The sequence below is a fragment of the Octopus sinensis genome, linkage group LG4, assembly GCF_006345805.1.
Source record: "Octopus sinensis linkage group LG4, ASM634580v1, whole genome shotgun sequence".
NCBI classification, from domain to species: domain Eukaryota; kingdom Metazoa; phylum Mollusca; class Cephalopoda; order Octopoda; family Octopodidae; genus Octopus; species Octopus sinensis.
In genome coordinates, this window is record NC_043000.1 from 76,118,567 (window position 1) to 76,141,613 (window position 23,047).

Consider the following 23,047-nt stretch of genomic DNA (forward strand, 5'->3'; position numbering starts at 1 on the left):
CTTCTGAAGCAGAGATAGGGAAAATTCTACCTCACTGTCCTGCTTCATCTGGATTCATTGGAATGACTTCCTCAAGATCAAACAGAGTATCATTGATGGGCCCCAACCTGGAACTTGCAATTGCCAACTTTGTCTTTACAAAAGACAACACATATTCCACCAATCTGCGGTATCCACCAACTGGAAGAATGAACCATCTTACTGTTGCCACCAGAGGCATGCCCTGTAAATGAATTTCAAGCCACTGGCAGCCGATGATCCAGGTATACCACCCTAGGCACCCCCACACACACAAGGGCAAGGTATTTCATCCCTGCCACCAATAGAGATAACAGCTCCTTCTTGATCATCCAGCCTCAATTTTTAACCTAGCACCATCAAAACTCCAATAAATGACCACTGAGCTTGCAATGAACTGATGGCACTGAATACACCATACCACAGCTTGCAGACATAGTGGGAGACCTACCTGCCACCATCTTGTGTGAGCAAGTGGGCCTAAAAATAAAGAAAAGAAATGATGCTGTTTCCATGACCTGACTTAATCAATAGAGCTCAAACATCTTGAAGCCATCCCAAATTTGTCTCAAATCTCATTACTCTTCTCTAGGTATCTGATGAGCAGGGTTCGTCTTCTAATTCCATGAAACTTTATGTCAAATAGAGCTGAATCAAACTGCTATTAAATAATATATATGTAACTCCTACCAACTGTGTTGAGGGCATGTGCCTAGTGGTTAGGGTGTTGCACTTATGATTGCAAGATTAAGATTTTGATTCCCAGACTGGGTAGTATTTTGTATTGTTGAGCAAAACACTTCATCTCACATTGCTCTGTGATCATTTTGACATCTGACACGTGGTTCACTGTGCACTGTACAGACAATATTAATTTGATGGAGGGAGTGAGTTACAGGATGATTGAACTAAATTCGACAGTTTGCATAAAAACAAAACAAAACAATATCCCATCCAAATATAAAAGTATTTTTAAAATTAAAAATATATCAATTAGCCTCCACCAGTTTCCACCATGGCTTCAAGGTGGCCCCAGAACTAGGTGTGTGTGTTCCTCACTGTGTCCCTAGGAAGATCTTCAAACACTTCCTTGATCTTGGTCACCAACTGGGCCTCAGTGATGCAGGTAGAGTGGTTGGTATCTTTCTCAACTGCACCCACACACTAAGTAATTCATGGGATTACAATAGGAGGAATTAGAGGTCGAAAATTCAGGCTGGCAAAGTTGTAGAAATTCTCTGACAACTACTTCTGACTCTTTCTGGCAGTATGGCAAGGAGCTGAACTATGCTGCCACACATATGATCTTCCACCAGCGACCCAGTCAAGCAGCTTCACATAGCCTCCTGAACTGAGTTAAAGACCGTTCAAAGATATAGGGTAGCATGATGTCACCCAGGAGGCACACCCAAAGACCATCAGTTTCATGATATGTGGGACATCACATGGATCTTAGGCAAGCCAATTGTTGTTCTAGGTGTTGTGCAACTGGTCCTGACAGAAGTTCTTTTCAGCTGAGAAGAACTAGATCATCCCTAGCTCATCAGGATGCCTCAGCTTATTCAGGAGCTTCTTTGTCTTTATCAAGCAGTACCCCTTGGCCCTGGCTGTCAGAATTTGTCCCTGCCACCTCGTGTATGAGTGATAGCAAAAGTCCTCATTCAAGGCCAGCTTTCTTTCACCAAAAACTTGGATTGCCTGCTTAGATTTTCCATCACCTGGATGAATTCAAGCATGCAAATATAGTTGGAACACCTATGTCCCTTCCAGTTGACCACAACTTTGTGGTCACTGTTGCAGCTGTCCTTATCACATCTTACAGCCTCCACAGTGTTCATAGAGCATTGAGCAGCAATCATGATGTTGGCATTTTTACAACTGGCTCAATAATCAGATGGCTTCCAGTCTTCCATGTCAGGGAGCATGGCAGCTTCATATGTGAACATAAAGTGATAGCAGAGAGAAACAAAGTGAGAGATAAAAGTAAAGAGGAATGGAATGTGGAGGAGAAGCAAACAAGTTGTGAGTGAGGTGAAGGGGAAAATGAGCTGAGAAGGGAGTAGGAGGATAAGAAAGGGATTAATGAAATAAGAGGAGATACCAAGTCCAAATATGAAACATTGTTCCCTAAGTTTTCTTGAGAATTACAAATCCATGGTATATGGAGATGTAATTAAATATATTTAATAAAATTCTTTTTTTTTTTTTTTTCTATATGTACTTTATAGAGGTGCTTGAGGTAGCCTGTAGGGACCAGTTATAGCCATTGGAAAATAGGTCCTTTGCATTTGTGCAAATGTAGATGAAAATAGCAACTCCTCTCTTTCTTCAGCCTGAACAATCCATGCAATTTTGATCTCAGCATCTAAGTTGAACTCAGAATAGAGAAAGTGTTGTATGCGGTCCAGCATTCAATATATGGAATCTGTTATTTTGTGTTTTGATAGCTGTGCTGATGCCTTGTGTATTTAATTGGCTTGTCTTTGCTAAGGTAGTTGTGTCTTTGTGTTACTTCAAAGACCTAGTATTGCGTTTGCTACTTAATGACAAAACTCAGATTAACTTGTGCACTAGCATGACAACAGAGGCTGATGAAGTGCTATAGTGAGAATGCTTTGCTTCTCTAGACTATTTTTTTTTCCTAGATTTAGCCTGGCTAAAAGAGACTTGATTAGAGAATGGTTGATGTCTGTGGCAACCTCTCTTCTGCTGGTGGCATGATAAAATGCACCAGTACACAATGACCATGATGACTCATCCAACCTATGTCGGCATAAAAAGTGGATGTAAAAATTATTTTATACACACACACATATACATACACGCATTCATATACATAGAATAATCTAAGATGTACCTTGGAATTGTCGAAGGGTCTCCCATGATGAAGCAGCCATGTAATCTTCAAGAAATTCTATTATCCGTGGTACACATCGACCGGGAGCATGGATAAATGTGTTTGTGAATGTCTGGAAAAGAATCATCACAGCCAGGTGTAGTGCATTTGCTGGATCATCTTCACTGGATAATTCAGCAATGAGAGTTTGTCTGTGTTCCTGAAGGAGTTGTCTACAAATAAACAAAACAAAGAAGCTTTAACAGCAAATAATAACAAAATGCGTAGAATAATGTTTTTACAATAAGCATGTGTATGTGTGTGTGTGCACATGCTTGTGTGTGTGTGTGTGCATATGCTTGTGTGTGTGTGTGCATATGTGTGTGTGTGTGTGTGTGTGTGTGTGTATACCAACCATAAAAGCCACAAAAACAGAATTTTCCAAAGCCAAAAGAAATCCAAGTATAGCACAGTCTAATCAGTGTCTGAACAGACACTAATGTTGCAATTAGCCAGTGAGTTTGTTACAAAGAGATGAGTTGTTGCTATCTCTAGCAGTTGAGTGCCCATCACTGATGAAGTCAAGAAAGGATCAAATCACATGATTTAGTGGTCTCGGTGGGGATTTATCTCCCTGTTAGCAATCGAAAGAAGCATGCATTTTGCACCAAAAGCATATATGAGAATTTCTCTCATGGCATGTATATTTTGATATGATAAACATTTGAATTTGATTGGTTGTTTCTATTAATGGTCTTTCAGAAGAATGCAAGTTGAGACAGTAAACATACAAACAGACAATAAAAATAAAAAATAAAATAAAATTACATAAATATTGTGTTGTATAAAACTAAAGAAAACCTTGAGTTGGAAAAAATCTTGAGTCAAAAACAAATTTTGAGTTTAAAAGAAATCCTGCATCTCCAGGGTAAATTAATGGTAAATAAATGAATAATTAATTAATATAAATGTAAGTTTTGTTTTAAAAATTTTTAACCCAAGGGTTGAGAAAGCTCGTAGATATTAATAAAACAATAACGAATTTCTCACGCTTTGAATCATTTTGGAATCTATTGTGTTTTTTCTAGTTAATTTTTATTTATTTTCAGATCATTAAAATGGAATGGCAAGTTAAGAAAAATGAGCACTTTTGACACCTCTTACTTTTTGCTTTTAATCAAGGTTCTAAGGCTGCAAAAGCTGCTCGCAGCATTTGTGCTGTGTATGGAGAGGATGACATAGCTGAAAGAACCACTCGTGATGGGTATGACAAGTTCAAAAATGGAAATTTTGACTTCAAACACGCACCTTGTTCTGGCCGTCCAGTTGAGTTCGATGAAGAGCAATTAAACCAACTTTTGCATGAAAATTCTCGTCAAACAACAAGTTAACTGGCAGAGAAAATGTGATGCTCCCACACTGCTATAGAGAAGCATCTTCACTCGGTGGGAAATGTTTGTAAATATGGAGCATGGGTTCCGCATGCTTTTAGTGACAACAACAAAAATCAACGAGCCACAATCTCCGTTGGTTTGCTTGCTCAGCACACAACTCATGGACATGAGCAACGGTTTCTTTACTGAATCGTTACTCGTGATGAAAAATGGTGCCTGTACATCAATATGAAACAGCATAACGAATAGCTTAGCTCCGGTAAACAAGCAACACCATGCGTGAAACAAGATTTTCATCTGTGTAAAATGATGTGCGTATGGTGAGACTGGGAAGGGATTATCCATTATGAATTGCTTGAACAGAACCAAACAGTCAACACGGAACTCTATGTTCAACAGATGGAACGACTCAACATGGCTATTCAAGAGAAAAGACCTAATCGGCTGCATGGAGTTCTTCTGCTGCATGACAATACCTCATATCACCAATATGACCAAAGAAACCATTCAAACGCATGGCTGGGAAGTACTGCAACACTCACTGTACTCTCCTGATTTGGCACTAATGGATTTCCACCTCTTTCAATTTCTTTCAAATGCTATGTGCGGAGTTTCGTTCAATACTGATGCATTGAGTTGTAATTAGTTTAGAAGAAAACTTTTGTAATTACGGATAGGTATATATTTATAATTTACATTCTGTTAATAATCTTCTTTAAATTTCTGTTTCAGCGCCCGCTTCACTCTGTCAATTTCTCACTATATCTCTTTAAAATTATTCAATTTTAGATAGGTATATATTTATTTGTTGCTTTATATATATATATATATATATATATTTACTCAGCCTCTCAATCTTCCTAAATATATAGATGCGAACATTAGAAATATAGTTGTAATTAGTTCAGAAGAAAACTTTCGTAGTTACAGGTAGATATTTATAATTAGCTTAGAAGAGAACTTTCGTAGCCGCAGATAGATATATATTTATTTGTTGCATAACCTCCTCTCTTTCATTTCTTTCTCTCTCTGTCTCTTCACTTCTCTCGTAGTTACAGATAGATAGATATTTATAATTAGCTTAGAAGAGAGCTTTCGTAGCTGCAGATAGATATATATTTATTTGTTGCATAACCTTTCTTTCATTTCTTTCTCACTCTGTCTCTTCACTGCTCTCCTTCACGCCTCTTTCTCTGTCTCTTCACTTCTCTCTGTCACACCATCTTTCCTCTCTCAGCTCTCAATCTCTCTAAATACATAGACACTTTCTTTCTCTATTTCTTCTCTACCCTCTATAACACTGTTAAATTTTAAATATAATTAGATAGATAAATAAATAAAATATCCAAAAATGTCCAGAACCTGGAGGAGCATGGAATTGGCATTGTTCTTGAGAGCCTGGTGATGCACTGACGGAGATAATCCGAACAACATAATTACAGCTGCGCTGAATAGCAATGATTGCACAAGGACGTTAGCACAGATAGAGTGAAAGAAGCAGGAGTTTATATAACTCCTATGCACTCACAGGATCCCACATCAGCATGCTTGATGCCATTTTTGACAACGAACAAAGCAAAGATGACAAGGATGGAGGCACGGGTGCTGATGAAAGGTGTCACCCCCACTTGGTAGACACCCAGGACAACAAAGAAGATTCAAGTGAGAAACCTGCACGGGAAGTAAACCCAATTGCAAGTGCCCCTACCAGCATCAAAAGCCAAAACCATGGAAATGAAAGAGCCAAAAAAGAAGTAAAAGGAAGAAAAACAAAAGATGAAACAGCCAAAGAAGGAAAAACTAAAACTCAAACTAAACCAAACGATGAAACAGCTAAGGATAGAAGCAAACTTGACTATCCATATACTTAAAAGGATAGAAAGAGACAGCACACACAAATGTGTAAATTCTACCTGAAAGGTGTCTGCTGGCATGGAGAGGAAGGTGCAGGCTGCCGTTTTGCACACCAAAGACCCTGCCACATAAACATGAAACAGAGCAGAAACCAACTGCCAAAAGGAAAAGGAAAGGACTACGCACCACCTGCGCCAAAACAGAGGTACACAGATGTAGTGCGTGCTACAAACCATCAACATGTTATTGAAAGGGCAGCTGCTGAACAAGAATCTTTTTTGTGCATGGCACAAAAGATTGTACAGCAGCTAACCTGGCTCCATCAAACTCAAACTCGCAGATGGGACTATCCACAATACACAAGACCGCCACAGCAAATAGATCCAAGGTGGACACCACTGGCAACAACACACACATCACCTCGATGCTCCTACTGAACATCAGAGGACTGCTAACACTCAGTAACAGGACAAAGATCCCTTTCTTGAGAGACCTTGTTGCATGCAATCAAGCCTTATGCATAGCATTACGGAAACACACCTGAAACCGGACATAGCAGATGCGGAAATACACATACCACAGTATGTTGTATTACGGACCAACAGAAAAGAAAGGAGTCATGGAGAAGTTGCTATGTACATCCGCGAGGACCTCATACCCCAAGTCCTTTTGCCATACTCAAATTTGGTGTGTGACACACTAATTGTACATATAAGGCAACTTGGTGTAGTTATATGTGCTACATATCGCCCTCCAGATGCTCCAAGCCTTATAAAAATAGAAGAAGTTCTAGTCACAGTACAACAACACATAAGTGTACTTCTTATGGGAGACTTCAATCTGCCCAATGTCAGATGGCCCGAGGGCCTTTCTCTCCCAGGAATGACGTGATGCAAACGAGGACAGGCGACGTCTCTCCTGAACCTCATCAACAATCTGTACATGGAGCAAATAATACTCCAACCAACCAGGGCAGGTAACATACTGGATCTCTGCTTCACAAATAATATGGATCTCATCCATAATGTGAAAGTGACACCGACACTATTCTCAGATCATAACATGGCAGTGTTGACCATGTATGGGCCAAAGGAAAGCATGAACATGCAGTCTACAAGAAACTCTCAGAATCTTTCCGGCTTGAACTTCCATAAGGCAAACTGGAAACAAATTGAGAAAGAGATCCTCAAACAAAACTGACCTGAATATCTCTCCTCGCCAGACATCGACATGAAACTTCAACAATTCATGTCTGTAATGCAAGCCGTATGCTACAAATGTGTCCCATAGAGAAAGACCACTGTACACAAGAACAAAATCCCCAGAGATAGGAAAATTCTTATGAGACGGCGTACAAAAGTTTTAAATCGCCTAAACAAACAAATTGAAAGCAGTGAAAAGTCCCCCCTGAAAATAAAACTGTTGGAAATTGAAAAATGTCTGCAACTCTCCCATGAAAAAGAAAGAGCAGACAAAGAAGCCTGGGCTATAGACAACATAAAATCTAACCCTAGAGCGTTCTACAAGTTTTCCAAAGAAACAGCTATGGTGCACTGTAGGATAGGGCCACTCCTTGAAAAGGTTGGTACACTCACAGGAAATCCAATGAGGATAAGTGAAATACTAAATGAGCAATTCAAGAGTATTTTCACTCCACCCCTAGGGCATTTTCAAGTCAGCAATCCAACTGACTTCTTTACCACTGCAGATATAAAATCAGAGGCAACGATGATTGATTACATCAATATAAAGGAAGACGATGTAATAAAGGCTATAGATGAAATGAACACAAACTCAGCATCTGGCCCCGATGGATTCCCAGCAATCCTTCTAAAAGTATGTAAGAGAGTCCTAGCAAGACCACTGCAGTTCCTCTTTCAGAGCTTTCTTGCAACTGGCAAACTTCCAAGAAAACTGAAGGAAGGTAAAATATGCCCCATTCATAAAGGTGGTAGCAGAGCAGAAGCCAAGAACTACAGACCTGTCTCTCTGACCTCACACATCAGCAAGGTCATGGAACGAATAGTCAGAAGGAAACTAATTCCTTTCCTTGAAGAAAATGACTTGCTGCCTGACACCTAACATGGTTTCCGACCAGGAAGGAGCTGCCTAACTCAGCTCCTACTATGACTGGGTGCTGAAACAACTGCTCAACCACTCAAATGTGGAAGTTATATATCTCGACTTTGCAAAGGCCTTTGATAAAGTTGATCATGAAATGATATGTCACAAACTGCGTGATCTTGGCATAGTTGGAAAATTGGGAGAATGGCTTCGTGACTTTCTGAAGGATAGAAGTCAGGTGGTAGTAGCCAATGGGGCCACCTCCATTAATACAACACAAATAGTGAGCGGTGTTCCACAAGGCAGTGTTTTGGGACCACTACTGTTCGTAATGGCCCGATCAGACATGTCTGATCAGGCCATTATCACAAGTTAGGCAGATGATACAAAAGCCACGATCACAAGTTAGGCAGATGATACAAAAGTTTCACAAGCAATACAGAACCCTGAAGACACTATGCACCTGCAATGTGAGCTGGACAAAATATACAAGTGGGCTGAAAAGAATAGCATGCAGTTCAATGCTGAAAAGTTTCAAGCTATATGCTATCAGCATGCAAAACTAAATGCAATACCCAATAAATACACTGGACCTGGAGGGATTGCAATCCCAGAGGCACAATCAGTGCTAGACCTGGGTATTTACATGAGTAATGATGCAACCTTTTGTGTGCATGTTGCCAAATTGGCAATGAAATGTAGGCGGCTGACTAGATGGATTCTTAGAACCTTTAGAACAAGAGACCAGGAAACCGTGATGGTCCTCTGGAGGACACTTGTCCTAAGCCACTTTGACTATTGCTTTCAGCTATGGTCACCAACCAGTGTCAAATTAATCACAGAACTTGAGGCGATCTAACGAAGCTACACGAAGAAGATAGCCTCTGTGCAGCATATAAGCTATTGGGAAAGACTCAAGAGATTAAGACTCTATCCCTTAGAGCGTAGGCGAGAAAGATATGCCATAATATACATCCGGAAGATCCTGGAAGGACTTGTCCCAAACTTAGGCATCGAGAGTTACAAATACTAGAACTGGGCGTCACTGCATAGTGCCAAGGACTCCAAATTTGCCATCAAGATGTAGGACAAGATACTGTGATAGCCTGGGCTTCAGAGGTCCACAGCTCTTCAATATCCTCCCGAAGGACCTGAGAGACCTGCATGGGGTGGATGCAGATGTCTTTAAAATAAAACTGGATCTCTTCCTGTCAGGTGTCCCAGATGAACCAACTTCATGGCAGGAGGTGCAGATGAGGGCAGCTGCATCGACTCTCTCATGCACCAAATGGCAATTGCTAAAAAGCATTCGTGAAGTAAAATCATGTAGCAACACTGAATGGCAGTGCCCCAGTATGGCCAAAGCTTGTGAGCTGACACTAGATAAGATAAAAATATACATACATATATATATATATATAAAGTTTGCCGAAACTATGCATAGTCCAGAGATGAAAGGGGTAAACGGTTTTATTTCTCTTTCTATTTCAGAATTACAACTATTTAGCGGTTTGAGTTTGGTTGCTCTTTCTGGTGAGTTGAATGTCCTATTATGGCCATTCCTTATATTGTTGGTTGTATATATATATTATATATATTATATATATATATATATATATATATAATATATATATATATATAATATATATATATATATATACTCTTTTACTTGTTTCAGTCATTTGACTGCGGCCATGCTGGAGCACCGCCTTTAGTCAAGCAAATCGACCCCGGGACTTATTCTTTGTAAGCCCAGTACTTATTCTATCAGTCTCTTTTGCCGAACCGCTAGTTGACGGGGACATAAACACACCAGCATCGGTTGTCAAGCAATGCTAGGGGGACAAACACAGACACACAAACAAACACGTACATATATATATATATATATATATATATATACGTGTTTATTTATGTATATATATATGTGTGTGTGTGTGTGGTGTGTGTGTGTGTGTCTATCTATCTATCTATCTCTCTCTCTCTCTCTATATATATATATATATATATATATATATATATATTCATAATTCATTTTTGGGGATTATTAGATATGTGGGTATTCTATTTCAGTTAATACAAAAAAATAACTTAATGAGTATCTCTGAAGGTAAACTCATGGTATCTATTTGCACATCAGGAAATAATACTTTAAAGGATATAACAAGTATACCAGCAGGTATACTTCCTCAATTATTTCCTACTTAAGTTAAAATTAAAATTATCAATTATGCAGGAACTACACTTGTTTCAGTATTGGAAGATTATAATACATATACATATACATATATATATACTAGCTTAAGGTGACCCGCTCTACGTGTGGGTAAGAGTGTGGTTGTTGCTTTCTGTTGCTTCTTTTCTGTTTTTTATCACAACATTCTCTCTCATTGTTTTTCTCTCACTTTCTCACTCTCTTACTCTTCCTTTCTCTCGGACTCTCCCTCGCTTTCTCTTACTCTCTATCTTTCTCTGTCTATCTCTCTCCCATTTATAAACAACAAAAGATCTTGAGTAAGTTGAGAAAGAAAATATTTTGAAAGATGAATCATAAATATCAGACAGTGACAACGGAAAGGTCTGCTTCAAGGCAGACAGCAAAACGCTAACATTTAAAAGGGACAGACGAACTTGCGAGCTGAATAAAAATAAAAAAATATTGGAAACCAAAGTTTGAAAGGATAGAATCTGAGGATAGTAGAGTCACCATGGCTGGCATTTCTTAATGACGGACAGCAACGTAGTGGCAGTTTAACGGCTGGCATAAAATTTTGAACTTGATGTAAAAGAAAATTCTTAAACACCTGCTCGTGTAAATTTTAATCTCCTTCCAGCCCCATTTAGACCCCTTTTCACATTTTGGTTAATATAACCCGATTTCATTCGGATCTACTCGGGCCCCATTTTATAAGAGGAGGAATTATGTCCTAGAGGTCACGCCTTTCATTTGAGGAAAAAAATAGTTGCCATGCAAACTCGCCAGCACTTTTAACATAGGTGTGCATATTTTCAGCTCAACTGACCACATAATGCACACATTATATGTATAATATATATATATATATATATATATATATATATATATAAATAAATACAGATATATACACTTTGTATATATACATTCTATATACGTATTTCTATATAGAACACACACACACATATAAATTAACCCAATAAATATCTGATTCATAATATTTGTTCTCATGATTGTGTGGTGGTGGTGGCGATGATAATTATCTCTATGAATGCAGACAGACGTAGAGAGAGAGGGGAGGGATGTGGGAGAAATAGTGACAGCGCTGGCGAAGGCAGCAGGGGAAAGACAGTAGATGCTATCAAACAACGTTACAGAGAGAAAGGAAGGGAGGAAAGAGAGGTGGAGGAAGACAGGCAGATAAGAGAATGAGAGCAGACTTGTCAAAGTGTTTTTTTTGCCCTAGTAACCACACCTTTTAAGATAGCCCACTCACATCCTCACCTCATTTTACATGTCCCTGTAAATTTTGGAGTCAATCCGACGGGATCTAGTGCCTTTTAACCCATTCCAGTGCCAAAACCAGACAAACAAACTTTTCGCATTTCAGATTTATAGATATTGATATGCAATCATCATATTTACAATTCTACCAACACATTAAGCGATACATTAAACATTAAAATGAAAAATTATACTTTATAAAGCTAAGAATTATGAATTATAAATATGAATTAGTATACATATATCAAACTTATAAAGTCAAGCATATAATGTCAAATACAAAATATAACATCAGAATAAGAATGTCTGTGATTAAATGTGAAAAATAACATAAAAAATGCAGATAGATATCCTCCTTTTATGGAACCAAGATGTTTTTCAAAATGGCGATTATAGGAAGTGAAGATAGCAGAGTACTATGGGAATTTATAGGTGATTAGTACCAAAGAGGGTAATTCCACTCTGCATAGTTCAAATTATCTTCTATTATTATCTTCAAACTATGTTGAGGGATATATATAATTTGTTATAATATAATTTTTAGTAATATTTAACTAATTTAATTATTTACATAATCTATTCAAGTACTGTAGAAATCAAAAGTTTGTGGTTATTAGATTCAAAGGGGTGGTTCAGTATTTCCTTTTAGTGAAAGTAAAATTACTTTTGTGTCAACATTTAACTCCTCATTCATTGTATGTGGTTAGTAATTCATCTCTAGATTGTAGCAGTTTCATAAATTCTGTTATACTTAATAAACACATTTTATTGCCATATTAAATGCAGAGAAGATCCAATATAATCAAATTAATTCTAGCAATAAAAGGCCACGTAAAACTAGAACTAGGAAAGTTTTGTGGTTTAACCCCGCAGTTAATATGGCTGTAAAAACTAATATAGGTAGAGAATTCTTAAAATTAGTTTCTAAGTATTTTCAATCTAGCAGGAGTGGCTGTGTGGTAAGTAGCTTGCTAACCAACCACATGGTTCCAGGTTCAGTCCCACTGCGTGACATCTTGGGCAAGTGTCTTCTGCTATAGCCCCGGGCCGACCAATGCCTTGTGAGTGGATTTGGTAGAAGGAAACTGAAAGAAGCCTGTCGTATATATGTATATATATATATATATATATAATATATATATATATATATATATATATAATATATATATATATATTTATATATATGTATGTGTGTGTGTTTGTTCCCCTAGCATTGCTTGACAATTGATGCTAGTGTGTTTACGTCCCCCGTCACTTAGCAGTTCGGCAAAAGAGACCGATAGAATAAGTACTGGGCTTACAAAGAATAAGCCCCAGGTCGATTTGCTCGACTAAAGGCGGTGCTCCAGCATGGCCGCAGTCAAATGACTGAAACAAGTAAAAGAGTAAAGAGTAAGAGTAGCCATCAGTTCTATAGAATATTTAATAGGAGAACACTGAAGGTTAGCTATTCTTGTTGCAAAAACTTCACCTCTTTTACTAGCCAGCATAACACAAAAATTATTACAGACAACTACAGTGCAGAATCCAATCTGAGGAACTGCAACTGCAAAGATGAGACTTGCAGTCTGTTGGAAGGAAAATGTCTTGAAAAAGGTATTGTTTATAGAGCCAAAGTGCAGGTAGATAGAACTGCAAGAATATAAAACATAGGGGCTTCAGAAAATTCATTTAAGACTCGATTCTATTCCAACCGAAATTCTTTCCGATACCTCAAGAACAGGACAGCGACTAGTCTTGCAAAGCATGTCTGGGAATTGAAAGAGAATGACACCCGTCCTTTCAATGTAATCTGGAAAATTCTAGAAGAAGCATCAGCATACAGACATGGAACTTATAAAAGACCTATGAAATGTAATCTTTGCCTCTCAGAGAAGTTCTTCATCCTGTTCCAGGATAAAAATGCTTTGAACCAGAGACGTGAGCTCTTAAATTCCTGCAGGCACATCGCAAAATTTAAAATGTCAACCAACAAAATACCTGTATGGGTAAAATGCTTTGACTTACAAAATATATTTTTTGAATTTGACTTTACACGGTATAGTTATTTTGCATCGCAACGCTAGTGTATATTTCAACTTCATTTTTAAGAAAGCCTTTCACTGTTTTACAAATTTAAGCTTAAGCTTCGCTGAGCTTTATTCTTATTATTTACTCATGTATTTAATTATGTTAAATCAAATTAATGCACAATTTCCTTATTTTGACATTTTAATATTATATACACCCGACAGTTTTTTTAATTGTTTGCATATATATATTATGATGTAGATTTGTCTCTATATATTTATGTGCATGTATGTATTGTAGGTATTGTATGTATGTATGTGTGCGTGTATAAACATGTGCATGTGTATGTATGCATATATATATGTATAAATACATACATATATGCATACATATTTTTCTATTTTTGTATATTTGTATGCATATCTATATGTGTATATATTTGTACTTACATGGATATACATGTAATTTTATGTGTGCATTTTTATGTGTTCGTTGCGCAAGCTACTGAAGTATCTAATTGTCAGTGGTTACTTTCGAGCACCATGATGTAACATTTTCTGCTCCTATCTAGTTTTTCCTCTTTCTCTCATTAGTTTCCTGTTTCTTTCTTTTATTTCTTTTTTCTTCTCCACTGTTTTCTTCCTCCTGCCCCATACTTGATATTTTTTTTCTCTTTCTTTCATCTGTAACACCAGATTTTGTGCATGTGCATACATATATATATCATCATCATCATCATCGTTTAACGTCCGTTCTCCATGCTAGCATGGGTTGGATGGTTCGACCGGGGATCTGGGTAGCCAGAAGGCTGCACCAGGCTCCAGTCTTATCTGGCAATGTTCCTACAGCTGGATGCCCTTCCTAACGCCAACCACTCCGTGAGTGTAGTGGGTGCGTTTTACATGCCACCCGCACAGGTGCCAGGCGAGGCTGGCAACGGCCACGGTCGGATTGGTGCATTTTAGTGCCACCGGCACGGAAGCCAGTCGAGGCGGTGCTGGCATCGGCCACGATTCGGATAGTGCTTTTTACGTACCACCAGTCCAGGGGTTCTGGCATCTGCCGGGTGCCAGTCATAGGATTGGTTCAATTTCGATTCCGATTCCGATTTCGATTTCACTTGCCCCAACATGTCTTCGCAAGCAAAGGGGGTTGGCATGGGTGCCTGTCGTCGGATGAGGCTCGATATCGACTTCGCTTGCCTTAACAGGTCTTTGTGTCCAAGGGAGGAAAGGCATGCATAAGTGGGCTGGGCTCACTTGTCCTGCCTGGTCTTCTCACATACAGCATATTTCCAAAGGTCTCGGTCGCTGGTCATTTCCTCAGTGAGGCCTAAAGTTCGAAGGTCGTGCTTTACCACCTCGTCCCAGGTTTTCCTGAGTCTACCCCTTCCACGGGTTCCCTCAACTGCTAGGGATTGGCACCTTTTCACACCTATCTTCATCCATTCTCGCCACATGACCATACCAGCGCAATCATCTTTCTTGCACACCACAACTGATGCTTCTTAGGTACAACATTTCTCTATGTATGTACACTGACATTACACATCCATTGGAGCATACTGGCTTCATTCCTCGCAAGCTTACGCATGTCCTCAGCAGTCACGGCCCATGTTTCACTGCCATGTAGCATGGCTGTTCGTACACATGCATCATACAGTCTGCCTTTTACTCTGAGCGAGAGGCCTTTAGTCACCAGCAGAGGTAAGAGCTCCCTAAACTTTGCCCAGGCTATTCTTATTCTAGCAGTTACACTTTCAACGCACCCACCCCCACTACTGACTTGGTCACCTAGATAACGGAAGCTATCAACTACTTCTAGTTTTTCCCCCTGGAAAGTGACGGAAGTTGTTTTCTGCAGATTTTCGGAGGTTAATGCTCCCGAGCATCTGCCACATACAAAAACTATCTTCCCAGTTAGCCTACCTTTGACATTGCTGCACCTCTTATGTGTCCATAGCTTACACTGGGTACATCTTATAGAGTTTCTACCTACACCTTTTCTACAGATTGAGCAGGGCCATCTTCCTGAAGACACTTGTGGATTGTCTACCTTCCTACTTATTAGTACTTTGGTTTTAGCTAGGTTGACTCTAAGGCCCCTCGATTCTAAACCCTCCTTCCACACCTGGAACTTCCCCTCCAGTTCTGATAGTGAGTCAGCAATTAGAGCAAGGTCGTCAGCATAGAGGAGCTCCCAGGGGTACCCTGTCTTGAATTCCTCCGTAATTGCCTGGAGGACTATGATAAATAGGAGGGGGCTGAGTACTGAACCCTGGTGGACCCCAACCTCTACTTTGAATTCTTCTGTGTACATGTTGCCAACCCTAACCTTACTTACGGCATCTCTGTACATGGCTTGCACAGCCCTCACCAGGCATTCATCTATCCCTAGTTTCCTCATTGACCACAAGATAAGGGATCGGGGGACCCTGTCAAAGGCTTTCTCCATGTCAACGAAAGCCAGGTACAGGGGCTTATCTTCGGCTAGGTATTTCTCCTGCAGCTGCCTTACCAGGAATATAGCATCAGTGGTACTTTTCCCTGGCACGAACCCAAACTGCATCTCATCTAAACTAACTCTCTCTCTAATTAGTTGGGCTATGACCCTCTCCGTAACCTTCATTACCTGATCCAACAGCTTGATACCTCTGTAATTATTTGTATCTAGGGCATCACCTTTACCTTTGTAGCAGTTGACTAGTATGCTGCTACACCAGTCATTGGGTATGACTCCTTCGTGTATCACCTGGTTGACTATACGGGTGGCTAGGTTTTGGTCGACACTGCCAGATATTTTGAGCATCTCTGCAGTAATTCCTGATGGGCCTGGGGCTTTCCCTGTCTTCATGCTTCTAATTGCTTTAACTACCAAAGAATTGTCAACTCGGATGGCTGGTCCCTCTGTTGGGTTGACATTCGGCAGACTCTCTTTATCCCATTCATTTTCTTTATTCAGCAACCTTTCATAGTGGCATCTCCAAACCTCTCTCCTTGCATCCTCATTTAGCGCAAGTGAAGCATCATCCATGCGGACACATTTCTCTCCTACCACATCACAATTCTCTCTCACACACTGTCTTGCAACACGAAATACCTCAAGTCTTTCATCCTCACGGCTCAGAACATTGGCAAATTTTTTCTTATCCGCTTCCCCTCTGGCTAAATAAACCTGTCTCCTAGCTTCCCTTCTGGCAGTCTGATACAATTCCCTGCTACCACCGTTCTTCCAGTCCTTCCAAGCCTGTCTCTTTTGTCTAATAGCCCTGTCAACCACAGTGTTCCACCACCACGTTACTCTGGGTCGAGATGGTACTTTGCTCCATCCACAGATCTGGTCAGTGGCTGTCAGCAGATTGTCCCGTAGAAATCTCCAGTTGTCTTCCACATTAAGTGAAGCTATATCCCCTTCTATTTCGTCAAAGGCTTCGAGTTGTATGTCTCTAAATCTCTGTCCATTTGCAGGATCTTTAAGCTTCCAGACCCTTCTCCTCCAAGCTGGTCTTCTTCTGGGCAACCATTTAGCTCTGATCCTGAAGTCGCTAACTACTAACCTATGTTGAGGAGTACATTCTTCGCCTGGAAAGGTTTTGGCATTTATAAGCAGCCCTCTTTCCCTTTTTCTGGCAAGGATGTAGTCAATCTGGCTAGTGTGTCTGCCAGAACGGTAGGTGACTAGGTGAGAGGTGGGTTTCCTGAAGTTGGTATTGCAGACCATAAGGTCATTTGCATCGCAGAACTCCAGCAGCCTGGTTCCCTCCTCATTACGAGAGCCAAAACCACAGCTTCCATGAACGCCATGGAAGCCCCCGACATGCGGCCCAACATGTCCATTGAAATCACCTGCCACGAAGAGAAGGTCACTGTCAACGAGGTAGTCCGCAATAGGGTGTCATAGAATTGGTCTTTTTGTCCTTCCAGTAGCCCTGGTTGAGGGGCATATGCCGAGATGATGGTAGCTGACCTATGGTGAAGCACTAATCTAATTTTAAGTACTCTGTCACTTACTCTGACTACCTCAATTACCTTATCTACCCATTTCTCCACACGAAGTATACCCACGCCCCCGACCCTGTCAGTGTTCCCTGCCCAGAAAATCTTGTACCTGTGTTCCTTGCCTGTGAGGAGCCTAGCGGAACCTCCTCTCCACCTTACTTCCTGGATGCAGCATAAATCCACACGTCTCCATTCAAGCAGCTCTACAATCTCTCCAGACCTACCTTTCAATGTGCCAACATTGAGTGTGCCAACTCTGAGGGTGTGGGAGGTGTTGGCCTCTGAGACCCTGGGATGAGGGACAGCCATGTCATGTACATGAAAAGAAAGCTTGCATTTGGCAGATTTCATATGGAAACACTAGACTACAACCTGCATACATTTCACAGTTTTTGCGCTATATGATCAAATAAACCCTACATAGAGGTGTGAGTGGGGGTATACTCGGGGGGGGGGGTAGTCAAGTAAGACAGGGGTAGAAACATCCGGTATTGGTGGAGGGGGTGGGAGGGCGGTAGAAACTTCCGGCATCGGTGGATGGGGTGGGAGGATGGTAGAAACTTCCGGTATCGGTGGGGGTGGTGGGAGGGCGGTAGAAACTTCCGGTATTGGTGGAGGGGGTGGGAGGGCGGGCGAACCAACCTCGAAGCAACGATTTTGAATATAATTCGTAGGGAATTCTCTGCAACAGAATTACTGAATTTGAGGGGAAAAATAATTAGATAAATGAAAATCAGAGAGAGACAGCCAGTCAGAGCCTTAGAAGCAAGTAATAAATAAATAAATATGATACAATACGAGGGAGAAGAATATTTTGAAGGGGAATGGAATACAGCGAGGACAGCCCTGAAAGTAGAGGAGGAATTTAAAAATGCATGAAGAAGCCATGTTTAGAAATAAATAGAGAAACGAAGGGGGAGCGGATTAGGGTTACCAATCAAACACTTAAAAATATGAATGAAACAGGTTGAAAGTTAAAGTCTTAGCTGGCCATTTTTCTGAGAATCCATGTTTTGTCAGGAAGATGCAGTGAGTATGAGGGAGGGAATACGATCGTCCGCTGGTTTATAAAGAGTTAGGGATTTCTGTGGGGGGTCAGGAACACGAGGAGAGAGAGAGAGAGAGCAAAGGAGCAACGAGTTTGAATATAATTCGAAGGGAACCAACCTTGAAGCAACGAGTTTGAATATAATTTGTAGGGAATTCTCTGCAACAAAATTACTGAATTTGAGGGGAAAAATAATTAGATAAATGAAAATCAGAGAGAGACAGCGAGTCAGAGCCTTAGAAGCAAGTAATAAATAAATAAATACGGTACAATACGAGGGAGAAGAATATTTTGAAGGGGAATGGAATACAGCGAGGATAGCCATGCATTTGTATATATATTTATGTCTTGCCTATACATCTCTGTATATGTATGTAGCTATGTACATGCGTCTGCATGTTTAGTGTATATATGTATATTATAGATGGTTTGGTATGTGCATATGGTATGGGTTGGTTGGTTTGACTGAGGTCTGGAATGCTAGCAGGCTCCAATCTGATCTGGCAATGTTTCAACAGCTGAATGTCCTTCCTAATGCCAAGCACTCCAAGAGTGTAGTGGGTGCATTTTACATGCCACCAGCACAGGAGCCAGTGAAGAAGGCCTGGCATTGATCACATTCAGATAGTGCTTTTTACATGCCACAGGCATAGGAGCCAGTCAAGTGACACTGTCATCAGCCACATTCACATGGTACTTTTAACGTGCCATTGGTACAGTCAGGCGTACCTAGTATTGACAACGTTCAGATAGTGCATTTTACATACCACAGGCACAGGAGACAGTCAGGGCACGGGCATCAACCACATTCGGATGATGCATGTTACATGCCACTGAAACGGGAGCCAGTCAGGGGGAACTGGCCACAGCTACAATTTTGGTTTTACTTGACTCAGCAGGTCTTCTCAAGCATATCATATCGCCCGACACATCAAGTGTACTTTTAAATGGGCCATACATGCAAAACTGGCATCAGCCATAGCTGCGATCTCACTTTAGTTGCCAGATCTTCTCAATCACAGCTTATCTCCAAAGGTCTTGGTCTCCTGTCATTGTCTCTGTGAGGCCCAGTGTTCGAAGGTCATGCTTCACCACCTCATCCCATGTCTTCCTGGGTCTATCTCTTCCACAGGCTGCTTCCACAGTTAGGGTGCGGCACTTCCTCACACAACTGTCCTCATCCATGCATAACACATGAACATACCAGCACAGTCGTCTCTCTTGCAAACCACATTTGATGTTGCGTATGTTTGACTTTTCTCTCAGAGTGCTCACATTCTGTCATGTTTGCAAACTGATATTACACATCCAGCAGATCATACTAGCTTCATTTCTTTCAAGCCAATGCATGTCCTCAGCAGTCATCGCCCATGTTTCACTGCCATGTAGCATGGCAGTTCGCACATGCATCATACAGTCTACCTTTCATCCTGAGCAAGAGGCTCTTAGTCGCCAGCAGAGGTAGGAGCTCCCTGAACTTTGTCCAGGCTATTCTTATTCTAGCTGCTAAACTCTCAGAGCAACTATCACCACTACAGACTTGGTTGCCTATGTAGTAGAAGCTATCAAGTACATCTAGTTTTTCCCCTTGGCATGTGATGGAATCTGTTTTCTGTACATTTTCAGTGTTTATTGCCCTACGCATCTGCCACACACAAAAACTATCTTCCCAATTAACTTTCTTTTGATATTGCTGCAACTTTTATGTGTCCATAGCTTACACTGGATACATCATATGGCGTTTCTACCCATGCCTTTTCTACAGATTGAGCAGAGCCATCTACCTGAAGGGTTTTGTGATTTATCAGCCTTCCTACATACTAAGACTTTGGTTTTTGCTAGGTTAACCCTAAGGCCCTTTGATTCTAGACCATGCTTCCACACCCTAAACTTCGTCTCTACTTCTGGTAGTGACTCGGCTATTAGAGCAAGGTCATCAGCATAGAGGAGCACACAGGGGCAGCCTATCTTAAATTCCTCTGTTATTGCCTGGAGGACTATGATGAATAAGGTGCTGAGGACTGATCCTCGGCGAAACCCTAGTTCTATCCGGAATTCTTCAATATACTCATTGCCAACCCTCACCTTACTGAGAGCATCCCTGTACAGCTCTTACCAACCACTCATCTATCCCCAGTTTCCACAGTGACCACCAAATAAGGGATCGAGACACCTTGTCAAAGGCTTTCTCCAAGTCACCAAAAGCCAAGTACAGAGGTTTATCTATGGCTAGATATTTCTCCTGCTTTACCAGAAATATAGCAACAGTGGTGCTTCTGCCTGACACAAAACCAAACTGCATCTTATCCAGGCTAACTCTCTCTGTAATTAGTTGGGTTATGACCCTCTCTGTAACTCTCATCACCTGACACAATAATTTGATACCCCTGTAGTTATTTTTATCTAAAGAATCACCTTTACCTTTGTAGCAGTTGACTATGGTGCTGCTAAACCAGTGATTGAGTATGACTCCTTCGTGAACTACCTGATTTACGATGCAGGTGGCAAGACCATAACCCACACCACCTGATATCTTAAGCATCTCAGAGATGATTCCTGATGGGCTACGTGCTTTCTGTCTTCATATCCTTAATTGCTTTATCTACCACGGTACTGTCAATTCGGGTAGCTGGTCCATCAATTGGGTCAACCTTTGGCAGACTCTCCTCCTCCCATTCATTTTCCACATTCAACAGTCTTTCACAATGGCAACTCCAAGCCTGTTTCTTTGCAGAACCATTAAAGGTAAGGCCACAATCATCCATGCAGACACATTTCCCTCCTATGACATCATGGTTTTCTCTCACACACTGTTTTGCAATCCGAAATACTTCAGTTCTTTGGTCATCATGTTGCTACTCCCTTTCCTACTACCTGTTTCCTAGCTACCCCAACTCTTCCAGGCCTGTTTCTTGCTCTAATAGCCCTGTCTACTGTACTGTTCCACCACCATGTTACTCTAGATCTGGAAGGGACTTTGCACCAGCCACAGATTTGGTTGTGGCACTCAGCAAGCTGTCCTGCAGGAATTCCCAGCTGCCACAGGACTGTAGCTCCTCTTCCCTCTCATCAAATTTCTCAGTAAGGATATCCCTAAATCTCTGACCATGTGAAGGGTTCTTAAGCTTCCAAGTCCTTCTTTTCCAAATTGGTCTGCCTTTTGGCATCCTTCTGGCCTCAAGTCCAAAGTCATTAATAACTAGTCTATGCTGGGGAGTACATTCTTCACTAGGGAGGGTCTTTGTATTTGAGAGCAACCATGCATCCTACAGTCTAGTGAGAATGAAATCAATCAGGCTAGCAGAGTCACCTGACTGATAGGTTATTAAGTGGCTGGCTGGCTTCCTGAAGTTGGCCCACACCCCCTATTCCATCACTGTTACCTTCCTAAAAGAGTTTATACCTATGTGCTTTGCCTGTGAGGACTCTGGCTGAAGCTCCTCTCCACCTTACCTCTTGTATGTAACATACATCAACATGTCTCTGTTCAAGCATCTCTACAATCTTAAGGAAGTATTGTATATGAAAGTGTTTGGGGCATTGTAAATATATGTTATGAACATTGTGGTTGTTAGCAGATATACATATTAAAAAATTTTTTAAAAGAGAGAGAGAGAGAGGGTAAGTGTGCTGCTATCTGCTTTAGTTAGTCCTGAGATGGGGGGAGAAAGGAGGGGGCGGCAAGATAATCAATATAAAAGGAGAGAGGAGAGGAGCAACTGGGTGTCCGGTAAGAGAAAGAGATTTCCAGTATTGGTGGTGGGAGTGGGAAAGGGTGGGTGCAACTATGAACATGAAAATGTTTATGAAAGCAGCCAAGAAACAAAGTTAGTTATTGCATGAGCAGAACAAAAAAGAAAGAATTAGTTTAGGGAATGAATGAATGAGGTGCTTAAAAACAAGAGAAATTCTTAGCTTAGCTATGCATATTTTTGAGTGTCATCAAATGGCCAAACACATGGAATAAACAACCGAATGTCTGAGAGAGGGGTGTAACAGGTGTGGAGGCGACAGCTGGATATGGACAAAGATGGCAGACTTGCACTAAGCTTGTAAGAGGAATAGCAGGGAGTAATCACTGCAACAAGAAATAAGATACAGACAGGAAAGAAATTATCTTAGCGAACGGTACAAAATACGTATATGTGTAGTCAAGAAACAAGGAAAGGGATTATTATTTTAGAGGGAGAGATTGCATATTTGAAAGTTTTTTGATGAATTAATATAAATGTTTATATAGTTGACAAAAGCAACCACTGACATGCAAAAGTCATTTTAAGGGGTAGAGAAAACAAGAAAGAATACATACATACATATATATATATATATATATATATATACATATAT

The 23,047-nt window shown here is 40.6% G+C and overlaps 1 protein-coding gene across 1 annotated transcript in view; it reads right to left on the reverse strand.

Annotated features, from left to right (window-relative positions):
• LOC115210272 (E3 UFM1-protein ligase 1) overlaps positions 1–23,047 on the reverse strand; it is a 120,251-nt gene that overhangs the window by 8,168 nt on the left and 89,036 nt on the right. Inside the window, exon 16 of the mRNA XM_029778763.2 lies at positions 2,876–3,087. Coding sequence (XP_029634623.1) covers positions 2,876–3,087 — 212 coding nt within the window. The remainder of the gene's footprint in view (positions 1–2,875; positions 3,088–23,047) is intronic.